At 45.4% G+C, this 15,559-nt stretch overlaps 2 protein-coding genes across 3 annotated transcripts; one reads left to right on the top strand and one right to left on the bottom strand.

Moving 5' to 3' along the window:
• The first annotated feature begins 26 nt into the window (after nucleotides 1–26).
• On the top strand, nucleotides 27–5,778 carry ana1 (anastral spindle 1). Its single transcript, XM_065867180.2, has 4 exons — nucleotides 27–297; nucleotides 368–1,968; nucleotides 2,032–2,155; nucleotides 2,215–5,778. The coding sequence occupies exons 1-4, from the start codon at nucleotides 169–171 to the stop codon at nucleotides 5,551–5,553; spliced, it is 5,193 nt and encodes a 1,730-aa protein (XP_065723252.2). The 5' UTR covers nucleotides 27–168; the 3' UTR covers nucleotides 5,554–5,778.
• Nucleotides 5,715–13,567, bottom strand: Cftr (CF transmembrane conductance regulator). 2 transcript variants are annotated; one of them, XM_017076670.4, is made up of 8 exons: nucleotides 13,348–13,567; nucleotides 10,723–10,956; nucleotides 10,478–10,609; nucleotides 10,237–10,421; nucleotides 8,344–10,172; nucleotides 7,398–8,280; nucleotides 6,639–7,335; nucleotides 5,715–6,576 (listed from the first exon to the last, which is right to left on the bottom strand). In XM_017076670.4, exons 2-8 carry the CDS (start codon nucleotides 10,905–10,907, stop codon nucleotides 6,273–6,275), a joined length of 4,215 nt encoding a protein of 1,404 aa, XP_016932159.4. In that variant the 5' UTR covers nucleotides 10,908–10,956; nucleotides 13,348–13,567; the 3' UTR covers nucleotides 5,715–6,272. The 2 variants fall into 2 exon arrangements, with proteins under 2 accessions (XP_016932159.4, XP_065723253.2); XM_065867181.2 differs by lacking the exon at nucleotides 13,348–13,567 and having other exon boundaries at nucleotides 10,723–10,979.
• Nucleotides 13,568–15,559: the final 1,992 nt, after the last annotated feature.

The following is a 15,559-nucleotide window of genomic DNA, read 5'->3' as shown; positions in this document are numbered from 1 at the left end:
CTGCGGTCACACTGCAGCTTGTGCCAAAACCGATATTTCGATAACTACGCTATGGAGGAATTTTTGAAGACGTTGTTTGTTTGATTTTCTGCTCAAACTAGCTTTTCTTTCTACTGCTGCGTAAATGCTGCCTTTCGTACGAATTTATTCTGGATATTGACAGAGCAGATGGCTCTGCAGGTAACCGTAAATGGAAAGTTCGGGGCCAACTTGAGGAGGCCCGTCAGCCGACTGGACGATCCGGAGCGGGTGCGCAAAGATCTCGAGAGTCAGCGTCGCATAACCCGTTTGCAGCAGGTAAGACCTTCAATTTCGGAGCCCATTGCGCAGTAATTACAAGACTGACCGCGACCCAATTTCCCATCAGGTGCGTGAGAAGTCCAACCACCTGGCACGCCACATCCGCGAGGAGGTGGCCGCTGAGAAAAAGCGTCAAATCGACAAACTAGAGCAGGTCAAGCAAAAGGAACTAAATGCGTGGCGTGAGCATGTTTTGGTCAAAAAACACCAGGACTACCGCTCGGCCATTTTCCAGGTGGGCGCCGCCCACCGTGCCGCAAGGGAGGAAAACCAGCGCATCGATCAGCAGAAACAGGAGAGAATCGAGAAAATCAAAAAATGCCGCAAGCAGGCCTTGAAAAGATCGGGAAAAACCAGTGTGGAGTTGAGAGCCACAAACGGAATGAATCTGAATTCGGAGGGACGTGCGACGGCAGGCACACAAACGCCCTTGGTGGAGGACAAGGAAAATCGACTGACCAGCGGATGCCATAAACCCTGCTGCAAGGGTAAGCGTAAAAGAGCTGCCAGCTGCAGTTGTGCCACCACCGAAGAGGAGGATGAGGAGGAGGGGGTATCCTCCCAGGACGACTCATCCATCCTCATCAGCGAGAGTCCAATCAGCAACCGGCGTCTCCAGAAGACTCCCCCCGTAATCCTTGACGTGGAAATCAATGAAACCATTTCCGAAACCCACAAAAACCCTGAAGGTTTGGATATCAACGATCGTTTCATTCAAACAAACCGCAAATTTAGCCATGTCGTGAGACCTAGTGAGTGTGGTGGGGAACCCCAGCGTCGGCCGAGATTCACCCAGATCAGCGATTTGGTGAGAAGAACCGAGACTACTACTACCATACGAAATGATCCAGGACAAAGGGATGCAGATCATATCCCATCAGTATCTCCACCTCCTAGTCCCACCAAATCTTTGCCAAGATCACCCAGAAAAAATATAGACCGTGCGGAGACTGTGCCCGCTGCAGCTCCCAGAAAATCACCCATTAAAGCAGCCAAAGGATCGCCCAAGAAAACAACAACAGCATCACGCAAGCGACCAGAATTAAAATCAAATCTAGCTCCTGCCAAGGTTATAGATGCGGGACTTAAAAGGACTCAGAAGGCTAAGACCCCAGCAACTCTGCCAAAAGTGACAGCCATTCAGGAGCCAGCACCAGAGCCTTCACGGAACATACAACCCATTCCAGAGCAAAACATGCCACCCATGCCAAATCCAACAATGACCCATTGTTATCCTGTGCCGCAGCCTCAGCCATATATGCACCCATATTCCCAACAGCCTATGCAACCATATGCAATGCCATATTCAATGCCATTTCCCATGCAACCACCATATCAACAACCTCATCCGATGTTTGCACCACAGCAAATGATGCCAAAACAGCCACCTGTACATGTTCCCGCTGTGACTGCTCCGCCGAGCACTGCCACCCAATCGACCGTCTCTACAACCACTTTTGTCATGTCCACGCGGCAGGATCCCAAGGCAACTCAATCTGGACGCGTTCAGTTTTACGATCATGGCAATAAGTACCATCGGACTTATGATGCACCAACGCAAACTGTTCAGTGCAATGAGAAGGATGCAGGCCAACTGACTGCAATGGATCATGCTCGCATCGAAAATCAACTGAGGGAACTGCGGGAACAAGAACTTGACAAACTCAGGTGAGAGTTCGATTTAAGTAGCATAATGTGAAATATTTTTAATTAAAATATATCTTTAAATAGAAAAATCAGCAACGATCGTGGTCAGAAGGCTTTGGAACGCGAGCAAGTGCGGCGGGATTGTGCAGAATTGACAGAGAAACTGGATGCTCTAACCCAACAGCAGCCACAGCTCTTGCCCAGCGATGTGAGTGATTCAAATACAACTGTACTTTAATTTTCTAATGTATATTTAAATGCCACCAGGCCAACATTATACCAAGTCATCGGTTCGCGGATGTGGCTGCCAGGCGAGAGCAGAAAATGAATGAGGCCATGGAACAGATGCTGCTACGACCGGCTATAATCACCTGCCCCGAAGTGCGCACCAAACCAATTCCTTCAAACTCGGCTCGTAGCAAATCCACCGCTCCAGCAGCACTCAATGTGGGCGAACCTCCTGTTCAAATGGGTCGGGATAACCTGGGCAGCACAGAGAGCTGCTGCTCCATCCTTCTCGACTATGTTGATGATCAAAGCAAGCAACTGAGGTCCGACCTTAAGGCCGAGCAGTCCAACTCTCTGAAGTCAATGAGGTTGCGAAGTTTGCTTGAGCGCATCGAAAAGATCCGAATCCAGCTGTTGGAGGAGCTGAAGGCGGGTGAGGCAGTCGGATCGAGAAGTGACAATGCCCAGGAGATGATCGATAATATACGTCAAGAGCGAGCGGATATTCTATCCGAGAGAACCAAGACGCTGAACGAACGAGAATCAGATCTGCAGCAAAAGGAGGCTATTCTCGAGCAGCGCCTAAGGAAGTTTTATAAGGAAACGAAAAGTAAAAAGTCCAGTGAAGGAGATCAGGCAAAGCCATCCTCAAAGGACGACGGGCCACTGGAGATTATTATCAAAGTGAAGAGCGACGGCACTGTAAAGCAATATGTACCGAGGGGTAAATCGAAAGCCAAATCAAAACCGGCAACCATCGAAAATGAAAAGGAAGTACCCCTTGGCTCAACAGAAAGCACGCCCCGCGAGGAAGCTGAGAAGCAGCCAGAAAAGGTAAACGGAAAGCGACCCTTGTCACAAGATCATCGTCAGATATCAATAGATTCCAACTCCACCGCCTATCGCAGTTTGCCGCCAGTAAGCTACAAAAGCTTCAATCCGGGAGTGGGTTCCATGCCTTCTCCTCCGACAGCTCCTGCAGCCGAAACATTGCATCCGTTGGTTATTCAATATATAAATCGCCTGCTTGGAATGACCCGTCACAGCATAGATGAAATGGGTGTGAGTTCCTCCTTCGTTGCCACACCTTCAACATCAATCATCAACTCATCGAGAAACGTAACGCCTTGCGTCGAGGCTGAAACAGAAAGAACTGATGGAACTCAAGATGATGAGACTGCAATCAATGAACAACGCATAGAACGAGTGCAGACTTTCATTGCCGACAATCGCAGCTTTATCAATGATTTACAGGACTCTATACGATGTCAGCAGCAGTTGCAGAAGGAGCAGCAATCGCAGGACAAAGAGAAAAGTGTGCGAGCATTTGATCAGATATGGAACAAGCGATTGGCCAAGAATCTTGAAGATTGTCAGCCAAATAGGAAGGAGCAAGATCAAATAAGACAAATGATGCAGGGACAAAGGGAAAAGGCGCCCACTCAGGGAGATAAGGTTAGGCAGCAGCGACAGGCAACAAACGACAAAGTGCAACAACAAAGAGATCAAAAAGGAAAGAACAAGAGTCCTGGCGGGATATCCTTAAGCCTGCCAAGCGACGTGGTCAGTGGCAAAAGCACATCACGCTTTGTGGCCGAGAAAACGAAATCGCAGTCTACCAGCGAAGAGTCATCTGCCCGGAATATGGAGCGATACGCGCAGCTCACCGAGAACTGCACACAGCGGATTGCCGAGCTCACGGATCTGATCACCAAGGTGCGCGAGGAGAAGCAGCGACTGGTGGAGGTCACACTCACATCGAACAGCGATGGCGAGCGTCAATCCACAGAGTATTTTGAGCTCCCAACTGGACAGCAACAAACCAGATGCCGAACCATGTCCGATCGCAGCGATTCCCAAACGCCTTCCACATCGGAGGCGTTACCCCTGCAGAAGAATAAACCCACAGCAGCCAGCAGGGACAGTGGCATCGCGGACTCGCGTCCAATAACGGCCCAGGGACAGGTTAATGTGGACGTTGAACCAATCTCGTTGAATTCCTCAACGCAGGGCAATACAGCACGCGGCCGAGTGAAGGCTCCTCCGGCCACAATTCGGCGGTACAGTCCTCAACTGAATGCCGAGGATCTGGCGCACGAGCTGTCCACGATTACAGAAGTGGAAACGCCGGGACAATCACATATTGTGGCCGCCACACCAGTGCCCAAGCCCTTTCCCAGTTTTGATCAGTACGCCAGGGAACTCCAGTTGGATCTGGCGGGGTTGGATGCGGACCAAAGCCAGCGCCTGCAGAGTGAATTTAATGAGTTGATCCATAGTATTAATCAGCGCACTGAAGGAGCCGACTACCGTGAGTTTCCTAGCATAAATGCCTATCTCCATAACATGACTAGCACCCGCATCCACCTGGAGATAGGTCAGGACGCCACCCTGTCACCGGGAGAACTAATGCGGCAACTGCGTGTGGTCAATGACAATATACAGGACTTCCCAAAACGCAGAGAGTACTTGCAGAAACTGATGGCCAAGCAACCCGCCGATCAGAGGGAACTGATTGACAGTGCCAGTATCGAGCAGGATTCTTCGGATTCCTTTAACGTAGAGCAAGAACTGCGTCAGCGAAATATACTGAGGAATTCATTTCGAAGGGGTAATGCGACTGACACCACATTGACCGGTCAGGAGGTGGCTAGTAGCACGCGGCGGGAAAGCGTTGCCCCGGTAAGAAACGATCCACCCAACGAGAGTGGAATTGATCCTCTCTCCGGCAGCAACTTTTCCAGCGATGGCGAGCGTAGAGCTCAGTGCTGGCATGCCACCATGCACCAGAGGCAACAGCAGGCGGATGAATTGTGCAGCAGCACCACCACATCGTCGCCGGAACGGCCTTCACGAAAATCGAGGCTTCGTGGAGGTCAGGAGCGCAGTTACAGGTCCAGGGACGACTCCTCGGTGCAGGATGCGAGTCAGATAGGAAGATCCCTTAATCTAAGAGAATTCCTCACTCGGGAGCTTCTCAAACACCAAGTGCACAATGGCGAGACTTCAGAGAGTTCGGATGAGTCGTTGAGAGGTCATTTCCTCAAGTCCGTCCTGCATTCTCTCTCGCCCAGCAGCAATACGCAGACACCAGGCGTGGGTCTAAGCCATGCCACCGGAGCAACCAACGACAGACAAAAGACCTCCACTCCAGTGGGTTCGTTTCTCTCCATTCCAGAGAAATCCGGGTCCGTTCACAGCAATGGCACCCAACTATTCTCCGGGGAGAGTCACATCTCCCTGGTAAACTATCCAGATGGCACTCCACCCATTCCTTATGAACAAAAAAGTAAACAGAGTACAAATCAAACTCGCCAATCCTCAGGTCAAATACTATCAGGTGTAAAGACATCCCATCGAAAGTCACCTCGAAAATGATTGCATAAATTTTGCTCAATTCGTTTGTTTAGGTTTTAAATTGTATAATTGATTTTTATGACAATTATTTATATTTTAATAAACTTTGCAATTATGTATCCAAAAATGACCATCAAAAACGATCGCATCAAATTTGCTCAATATGTATGTTAGACTTTAAATTATATTACCAATTTTTATGAAATTTTTTATATTTTAATAAACTCGGCAAATATTTATTTAGTATCTATCTAGTGTTTCAAGTACCATGGTTCAGTACTATATACAATCACTTGCAGTAATGTACAGAATATATATACAGTATATATTGGATGAACTAACTAATATGTGGTTAAGTAAAGAGTAAACCACTGATGTTTTCAGGATTTGTCATGTTATGAGTTGGCGTACTTTTCACTGGCAATCTACAATAAAGTTTTCATACAAATTTAACATTGCAGTCCCTGGTGTGGAGATTACATCTAAGTACAATACGTATAAGGCAGCACATCTAGACTTTTCGTTTACAAACTTAACAAGACTAAGTACATGAACCATTGAAAACATAAAAAGTGTGAGTGTGATGTGGGTGTGTAAGGGAAAATCATTTTGGTTCGGCTTTCATTTTGGACAATGCTCTATTTCATCAGGGAGCCTAACAGCTGCAACCTTGAGACATTATAAGCACCAGATTTGGGTAAATGCGATTTGCGATGGACGCATCGATGGGTCACCGCTTCTCACTCCCGTCCTTCATCTTCCTCGCGATTTCGCTCGTCCCGCTCTCTCTGCATCCTCTTGTGACTGTCACTGGCAGTCTTTTTCAAGGCTTCCGCCTCTCCGCCAGTGGCCTCCACCATTTGCCGGAGATGTCCCTGTGACTTCTTCAACAGCAGATACGGTACATCAAATTCGACTGCCACGCCAGCATCCATCACGATAATCCGATCCGAATCCATAACTGTGTGGAGTCGGTGGGCAACGGTGAGCACCGTGCATTGCTTGAACTTGATGCGGATGGTGCGCTGGATCAGAGCATCGGTTCTAAAGGATTAGATAATTATACATTAGTTCTGTGGAGTAATAAACCCCCTTGAAAAACTCACTGTGGATCCACATTGGCCGTGGCCTCGTCGAGCACTAGAACCTTGTTGTTTCGCAGAATGGCTCTCGCCAGGCAGAGCAACTGCCGCTGGCCCACGCTGAAGTTGCTGCCCCTCTCTGTGACCATGTAATCCAGGCCGGGAATGGCACCCCGCAGCTCCACATCCTCCAAAGCGCCCCACAGCTCGGCATCCGTGTACCGCTCGAAGGGATCCAGGTTGTAGCGGATGGTGGCCGAAAACAGCACGGGATCTTGGGGAATAATCGAGATGCGGGTGCGAAGGATCTCCAATGAAATCGATCCTGTCTCTATGCCATCGATGAGTATCTCTCCCTCGATGTGTGCCAGCCGGAACAGAGCTCCTATCAGCGATGACTTTCCGGCTCCTGTACGTCCAACAATGCCCACCTTCCAGCCCGCCTCGATGATGAGATTAAGGTTCTTTAGTATCGGCGATCCATTGGGATCGTAGCGACAGCTCATGTTGCGGAACTCCACCTGACCACGAGTTGGCCACAGCAGCGGTGGAGTCTTCTCGCTCTGCGCCGGCTCCTGTTCCAGTTCGGTGTATTGCAGGACTCGCTCCACGCTGGTCATCTGTTGCAAGGACTCGGCAACCTGGCGCACTCCATACTGCACCATTCCGGTCAAGATCATGGCCTGGGCAATGGCCAAACCCACGTTGCCACTGTATGTTGCTGAAAGGGTAAGTACAAATAGTGAAAAAGCTCAAACATAATCCATACAATTCTGAACTCACATTCACTGGAGATGATGAAACTGAAGGTAACTGCGGTGAGGAAGACGCAACTAACACAATCCAGCCACAAGCCCAAAGCCGTATTCGCCGCCATGGTCAGTTGCCACACGCTGCTGTGCACATCCTGCAGTAAATCAAACTCCTTGGCCACCACCTCCTGCAACTGGCGGGATCGAATGATGGCCAACCCGGAGAGGGACGCACTCAGATGGGAGAACACAGGACTGCGGCAGATGCCCTCCAAACGCTTGAGATCCTGCGACGGTCGCAGGTACAACTTCAAGATAAGTATATCCACAACGGCCACCACCAGCATGGCAGCCACCAGAATGGGATTCAGAATACTAATCACAATCAGAATACCAAACATCACCAGGGCGATCTGGATAAAATCCATCATGGCCCGTGGAAGCAACTCATCGATGGCGCCCATGTCCTTAGAGAAACGATTCAGAATCCTGCCCGAGGGAGTGGTGTCAAAGAATCTCATGGTGGCGTGCAGGATGCAGGCGAACATTCGATCGTGCAGTACCTTAGAGGCATGCATACAGATCTTGAAGAACAGGAATCCGCGGAAAGTGGACATGATCACCACGGCAATGATCAGACCTCCGTAAATGTACATGCACTCGAAGGTGGTGAAGCTGGTGGCCTCTCCCTGTGATCGCTGGTGCTCCTGCTGTGTCCAGATGTTGGCAAAATAATCCGAACTACTGCACACCACCTGGGACATGATCATCACGAAAACCATGAAGCTGAAGCTCAGGAGAGTGCTGCCCGCATGGAAGTACTCGTACCAAACGCGAGGTGATATGCCACCAGAGGCTTGTGCCTCGGCCAGAGCATCCTCATCCACTTCTTCATCCAGCTGCGCACTATCCAACTAAACAGGTTATCAGGTTAATTAGCGGTTGATAAGGACTAACAAAGAAAATATAAAACCCACCGATTTGCTGCCATGAACCGAGTTACTCTGCTTTCTCAACTGCTGATACCCATCTTTTTCGCCATCAATGAAGGGTATGTCCTCGTCGTCGCTTTCTACTGAATATGCACTAAGCGTGGATGACTGCTGGCGACTGTTTTCCGCCTCATCCTCCTCCTTGGGTCGCTCGAGCAGCTTTGCGAAATCCAGATCGCTGTTCACCAACTCCTGATAGGTGCCCTGCCTCAAAATCCGGCCCTGGTCCACAATCACAATAATATCGGCCTCGGACAGGAAGTGCACCTGGTGGGTCACCAGTATGCGAGTGGCCTTCAGCTGGGCCAGGCGGCCTCTGGGTCCAATCACCTCATCGAACAGATGCTTGCCAACGTGGGCATCCACGGCACTTAGCGGATCATCCATCAGATAAATCTGCGCCTGCTTATAAACAGCTCTAGCCAAGCTAATGCGGGCTCTTTGACCTCCAGACAGGGATGCTCCTCTCTCCCCGACAACAGTTTTGTCTCCATTTGGCAGCTGTTGGAAATCCGTGGCGAGAGCACAGCATCGGGTTACATCCTGGTAGCGCTTCCTTTCGTACTCCTCACCAAACAGGATGTTATTCCGCACGGATCCTGTAAAGAGCCAAGGTTCCTGAGCTGCATAGGAAAGGTCTCCCTGGATCACTACACCGCCATCGATGACCGGCAGTTCACCCAGGAGCAACTGGAGGATGGAACTCTTTCCAGCACCCACGGGACCAATCACCGCACACAACTGGCCCTTCTCAATCTGGAGATTAATGCTTTGCAGAGTCCTCTGGGGCTTCTCAATATCCCAACTGGCATTGATATCCTTGATGGTCACAGCTCTTGAGTCTCCGCCATCCTGATCTTGCTTGTGGGTTAGTCCCTGCGTCCGCTCCTCACGTCCCTCGAGCAAAAGGAAATCCTGTATCCGACGCAAAGAGACCAGGGCCTCCGCTCCAAAGCTCACAGCGAGAGGATACCAAATGGCGGCCACCAGTTGCAGGATGTTATAGTAACTGGCTGCGGAGAACACAAAATCGGCGGTAATGGTCTGGCCCATGAGAGCAGCCGCTGCCAGGGTGATGTACAGCGTGGATCGCTCCGTGAACACCATGGTGCTGAGGTAGAAGCCTCGCAGGTAGGATGCATAGCGAATCTGTTTGATTTCGCGGCGCCGAGCTTCGGCCACCACCGCCTGGAAGGGTTTCTCCCAGGCGTACATCTTAATCACCTGAATGCCCTGCACCAGCTCATTCATGATGCCCACCCTTGCGTCCGTCCGCTCCGCGATCCTCATCCGCAGCACTGAGGTCACCTTGCTCAAGGCCGTCTGCACGGGTATCGTCTTCAGTAGCAGTCCCACTACTCCCACAATCGCCGGTATGCCAATATTGAGCCAAATTAGGTAGCACGTGAGCATCGCCTGCAGCGGCATTATCCAGATCCAGTGCATGAAAATAAAACCATAGTCCAGGCGATTCACGTCATTCGAGAGCAGGTTAATTAGGTAACCAGCCGGTGTCTGGCCAGCCGTTTTCATCGAGAGGCGCAGGGTTTTCCGGTAGATCAGCGAACAGCAGGCGATGCGCATTCGAGCGCCCATCAGGCGCTGGCGAAGATCGACGTGGTGCAGCAGGAAGCAGCAGAAAAGCGTCGAGGTCACCAGAAGGGCACCCAAGCTATATGTATCATTCCACATGTAGTCAGTAGTCTGATCCAGTATACTTCGCACAATCGTTGCATTGTGGTCTATTTCCTCTGTTGCGGGTTGAATGGGCTCCTTAAGGGGATCCCCCTTGTCCAAGGCATTTGGGGAGTAGACTGAAATATGTTTGATTTAATAATAAATATTATCAGCAACCTAAGATATTCAATCTCGTCTTACCATCTCCTGCTGATCCGCTTGCATCGGCGACAGCCTGACTCATCACATATCTTCCTATCGAGCGAGCAGTGCGATTCAGGGAATCCGAAATTGACAAATCTTTGACTTCGACAACCCCAACTTCCGCAACATTAGCTCTTTGGAACTGAATCAACAACTGCGCCAGAACAGCTGGAATCAAGGTCCTAGGAATGGAGTAGCATTAACAGATAAGCCGGGTATTATTACACTTCACACTCACTTGATCACTATGTAGATTAAGCAAATGAGGCCATTTATGATCGTAGGCCATAGAAAGCAGCGAAATAGAGCATTTCTGAGATGAGGTTTCTGTTTCTTGCGATGGGATCGTTCCAGTTCCTTAAACCATTGACTGAAAAGTAATTTTCTTTAATACAAGATTCCAGAAAATATGTAAATATTTCCGATTTCATTGTGTTACTTGTCACCGGAAATAGGATACATATGTGTACTTTCAATACTTACTCCTCTAAGCGGTCACCCAGCTGTTCAGATCGATCATTCTTGAGGCATTCCGTCAGGTCATCTGTATTCAGGCCTCTACGGGATCCCCGATACAATAATGGAATCGCCCAGGCAAATATTAACTGCGATATAATATTGGCATCTTGGCGCGGGTTTTTGCGCTTGGGTTTGGCGCTACTGTCCATGCTATCATATGGATAGATAGCTCCCGTCTAGATCTAAGTCTACGTCTACCTGCAATCGCAAGCAAACTATAACTAAACTCATGTTAAATAATTAAGGCCTCCAATTTCATTGGCTTAGAGATAAGAATACGCGACTGTGAGCGAACAATTATTACCGTAAACATTGGTTATATAACATTTGTAGAACTTTAATTTAAGATTTAAGATAAAAGTTAAATCCTTTTATTTTTATTATTTTTTTATTGTAAATTAATAATGACAGTATAGTAAAACATAATAAATTTTAAAAATAATTTCTCTGTATCCGTGTTTGATTTGCGTATATGAAATGTTTACTGTATAAATGATAGAGTCAAATGAAACAGGCAGACTATTCATATAGTCTAGTCAGAGCTACTTCCTTATCAGCAGGGACCTTGACCAATAAAGGCAATTTCCACACAACAAAATGACGTTGTAATCGTAAGTATAAGAAACTAAGGGAAATAAATAAGTTGTCAATTTCTAAGAGGCTACCATAAACTAGGGTTTTTATCTTTACTTGTCTGATAAACTAAACGTGTGACTAAGACCAAGGTTTTTTGGAAATGGAAAGATTTCTTAGATTAGTTTACTTTAGAGATAAAATGTATTGTGGGTTATATTCTTGGGTTATTTAAAGTATAGTTAAGGGATTATAAAGAAAGCGTGTCTCGAACATTGCTCCGCATAGACTAGACAAGGGTCATTCCACGATATCGGTCGTTAGCTTATAATACTTGGGCTATTTGCTGTGTCTTCTACTGATAGCAAACGACACGACTCGCGTAAATCAAAACGCATTTGTGCCGCACACGGGATTTGCACATCTTCGTATGACAATAATCATAATGTTTATTAATTGGTAAGCAAAAGTCCAGAGACCTCAGATAAGCGAGACCGGCAATAAGGCACGTATTTTGTTCTAGTAAATATGAACGTTTTGTACGAAGGTTATGAGCCGCTGGAGAATTGTGTGACCCAGTTATTCGCAGCGGAAATTTCACTTTTCAAATTAAAACTTTTTTCAGCAAACTTCAAAAGTGATTGGCCGGGAAATGTTCATGTTCCGCAGTTGCACAATGTTACAAAGTAGATTTCCAACGCCCTTTAAATGCGTCACCCCCTTTCGATTTAATAGGTCTAAATTGTCTGGGCGCAGCAAACAAATTAATATGACGATGCCAATGAATATACGTAAAGAGATAAAAATGTGTGAGTTCTTCGAACTATACATCTCCGCTATTCGATATAAGTAATTAAAGATATTTACAAAGTTTGGAACTGATAAACGTTGTCTAAGATAGCACGACTTCAAATGAGCTGAAAACGGGCGACATTTTTACAAACTCTATTATGTCTGCTTGTGCTTACAATTATTTATTGTAATTATTTCTGCCTGTTACTTGTTTTTAATATTATTTCAATTGTTTAGAACAAGTTTTGTAAGCAACAACTGACAAGCCATACGACGTTTCTCGTTTCATACATTTTTCAAACGAAATTTAATTTATAAACACGTTAAATAAACACAGACATACGCACACCAGCATAAAGATAACTTTGGTGAACAAATGTGGCAACAGATTGTTAAACAATGATTAATTTATTAGCCGGTATTGCAGAGTCATTTAAAGTGAAACTTGGAAAATTGAAAGTCACTTGTTGAATTTTTGGAGCAATAACTAAAGTAATCTAATAGCACTTAATAGTACTGTTAAGTAATACAGAAAAAAAAATGTATGTCAGTCATTTATTTTTGTTATTAAGTTTTTCAAATGCTGGAAAATCTTCCCTTCTTACGTTCTTATTTATAAAGAGTTAGTCCTTAATACAAAAGAAGCACCAGGAGTTACTAAAAACCTTTTACAAAATAAGGAGCTGCAGTTTGTAGAACCAAATGACATAAATGAACCTGATTATAATCTAATCAACTAATCAATTTGGTTTGTTCATGGTATTGAGGACCCACTGTGCACACACACATACTAACACCGAAAAGCACTGGGCCAATCGGCGACCCCACAGCCAAACAAGTGGTTGTTGGCCGGTCGTGGTCGCAAAGGTGCTTAAAGTAAGGCTGTTTGATGGAAAACCGGCATTCCAATCGTTCCCACTGTAGCTTTGCATATGGAAAACATTCCGCACTATGCTTACAATGGTAGAAAGCAAATTTAATAACGGTTAATGACGCAAAAAAGAAGGGAGAATTGCTGTAGCAGCGGCAGACGCCGACATAACAGCACATTGAGCATTGAGCACCCGCACCCAGACAACCAAAAAACCAAAGAGTCAAAGGCGCAAACACACTTGCAAATTCACAGTACATACAGAGATAATTGTACCGCACTTATTACGCGATTGTGCTGGGCTCCAAATTTTTCAATTCACCGCTAGATTAAATCAATTGATTGACACTTACAGGCGCTACCGGAGCGTTAATTGATCCCCACCACTGTTGTCTATTATTGTACCACTCGAAATGGTCGCGACCGAGCAGCACGTGCAGAAATAGTACGAATACCAGTGCAGGACGCCGACTCACACACACGCACACTCCAACGAACCAAGGAACCAACGACCCCGGGTGCGCCACACACGTCTGCCTCTTTCAAAAGTTGGGAACCGACTGAGAGCTTTTGGGGGAGTGAGCGCCAAAGTAATGCGTGAATCTCAGTTGTTGCGGACCAAGCGGGAGAGCAGCCGGTTGGGCTAACCTCTCTTCTACACTGCACAACAAAGGTTTAGGTGCAAATAAAAAAGTACAGGACGATTACGCACAGTATTACTTATATATTTTTAAGATTTTTTTCTTATTTTAAGTATTTTTTTAATTTTAAGTATTTTAAACGTATATCATTCATGCGCATTGTGGTCGATGGTCTTATAGTTTATCTATCTACCATAATACAACATGTTTAAGTACTTTAAACGTATATCACTCATACGCAGTGTGGTTGATGGTCGTATTGTTTATCTATTCTAACACTATACAAAATGTTTAGGTATTTGAAGCGTTTTTCACTTATACGCAGCGTGGTTGATGGTCTTATAGTTTATCTGTTCAAACATAATACAACACGTGGGGATAATGAAAAAAAATAGATAAAACGTTTGTGGATTAATTTCACATTATCATAGATACATGTGTTGCTGTTTTTATTAGGCTAGCTCAAGATTCCTCAACTTGTAATATATTATGTATGAACACTATTAATTCAAGCATGAACCATACTAAATTATACAGTATGGATCATACTTATGTTAATTGCACAACCATACTTTAATAAAGTATGGGTCAATTATCATAATTGAAACACACACAATAGGTGGCTTATACAAGTTCTTTTTGTGTTTTCTAACTAGTTCGTTTGGATTTTTCGCTAGTTCTATTATAGGCCATAACCTTTGTTAGGTAAATAAAAGTTTTTTTCAAACTTTTTCTGGTGTCGAATGACGGTTAGATAAAATCCTGCTGAGCTAAGAGCAACCCATTTGTTTGTTTGTTCTTATAAGTTAGAACATCAGATTTACCATCAGCAAAAGTCAATTTAAACACACGCTTCGAAAAAAAGGGGAAACATAAACTTTGGAGAGAGAGAAAAAGGGGAGAGAGCAAAAGCTTCAAAAGTGTAAAATACGAAGAGCTTTAGACATGCCATATCAACATGTAAAATGCAAGTTCGCAGATCAAGTCTATTAATTAAAAAATAAAAATTCAGTTTCGAATTCGTTAAAAGTTTGTAAAACTATTAAATTATTAAAAAAACATTTTATTATTTTTATCCACATTATTGTTTACATATCAAGACTTTCATGTGTTTTTCCAGCTGCCTATCACTCACATTAAGGACACAACGCCCACCACCGCTCCCTGTCAACTTGTGTAAACATCAACGGCAACAGTTGTTCTATTTTGGCGCCAAAAATAGCTGAGAATGTAAACAACAGTGCTCGCGCCAAAAGCTCTCTCTTTCACTCAACGACGCTCTCGAAAACCGTGTAACAGGATGTAGGTCAACCACTGCGTATGAGCGATATTGCAAGGCAATAGAGTTTCGCTTTCAGTTACCGCACTTTCAGTTGTGCGACTCACGTACAACGGGACACTTAATACGGATAATGTGAAAAACCGAGCTCAGGTTTTTCCAAAGTGCTGCGAAGGAAATTCGCGCGCGACTTTTCCGAATCAATACAGCAACTTGAGTGCCGGGCCAAAAAAACGCAATAAAAGGAAGCAAACGGAACTACAAACAGGCTGAACAATTGAATTTTATTTTTGGTAACCCATTGACATCGTTAGCAAAAAAAGGCAAGTGACTCTCAAACTGGACAAAGGCTAAGGCTATCAAAAATGAAAACATTTTTAAGTGCTTTTAATGGTTGTTTAACAAGTGTAACATTGTTAAGCCAAGATGGAAATGAAGATCTGAAAGGAAATCTAATTAATAGGCCTTTCCAGATAAAGAAACTATTAGAAATAAGTGAATTAAACAAAAGTAAATGTAAAAATCAAGAATTAAATGTTAATAAGACTATATAATTTAGTAACTATTAAAAATCCAGTAAATTTAATAAGAACAAATGTGAAAATTAAGAATTTGTGTGTGTTTATTTTTATTAAAAGAAGCAGA

This window comes from Drosophila suzukii, chromosome 3 (assembly GCF_043229965.1).
Source record: "Drosophila suzukii chromosome 3, CBGP_Dsuzu_IsoJpt1.0, whole genome shotgun sequence".
Lineage (NCBI taxonomy): Eukaryota > Metazoa > Arthropoda > Insecta > Diptera > Drosophilidae > Drosophila > Drosophila suzukii.
The sequence above is the reverse complement of the archived record's forward strand: the minus strand, read 5'-3'. Positions and strand labels throughout refer to the sequence as shown.

Bases quoted from the DNA above. Each gene is read 5' to 3' on its own strand.
- Cftr (XM_017076670.4), bottom strand. From the start codon at position 10,907: ATGGACAGTAGCGCCAAACCCAAGCGCAAAAACCCGCGCCAAGATGCC. The intron at 10,610-10,722 runs GTAAGTATTGAA...ATTACTTTTCAG, and splicing joins CTGGGTGACCGCTTAGAGGA to TCAATGGTTTAAGGAACTGG. The intron at 10,422-10,477 runs GTGAGTGTGAAG...CTCCATTCCTAG, and splicing joins TTAATCTACATAGTGATCAA to GACCTTGATTCCAGCTGTTC.
- ana1 (XM_065867180.2), top strand. From the start codon at position 169: ATGGCTCTGCAGGTAACCGTAAATGGAAAGTTCGGGGCCAACTTGAGG. The intron at 298-367 runs GTAAGACCTTCA...ATTTCCCATCAG, and splicing joins GCATAACCCGTTTGCAGCAG to GTGCGTGAGAAGTCCAACCA. The intron at 1,969-2,031 runs GTGAGAGTTCGA...ATCTTTAAATAG, and splicing joins CAAGAACTTGACAAACTCAG to AAAAATCAGCAACGATCGTG.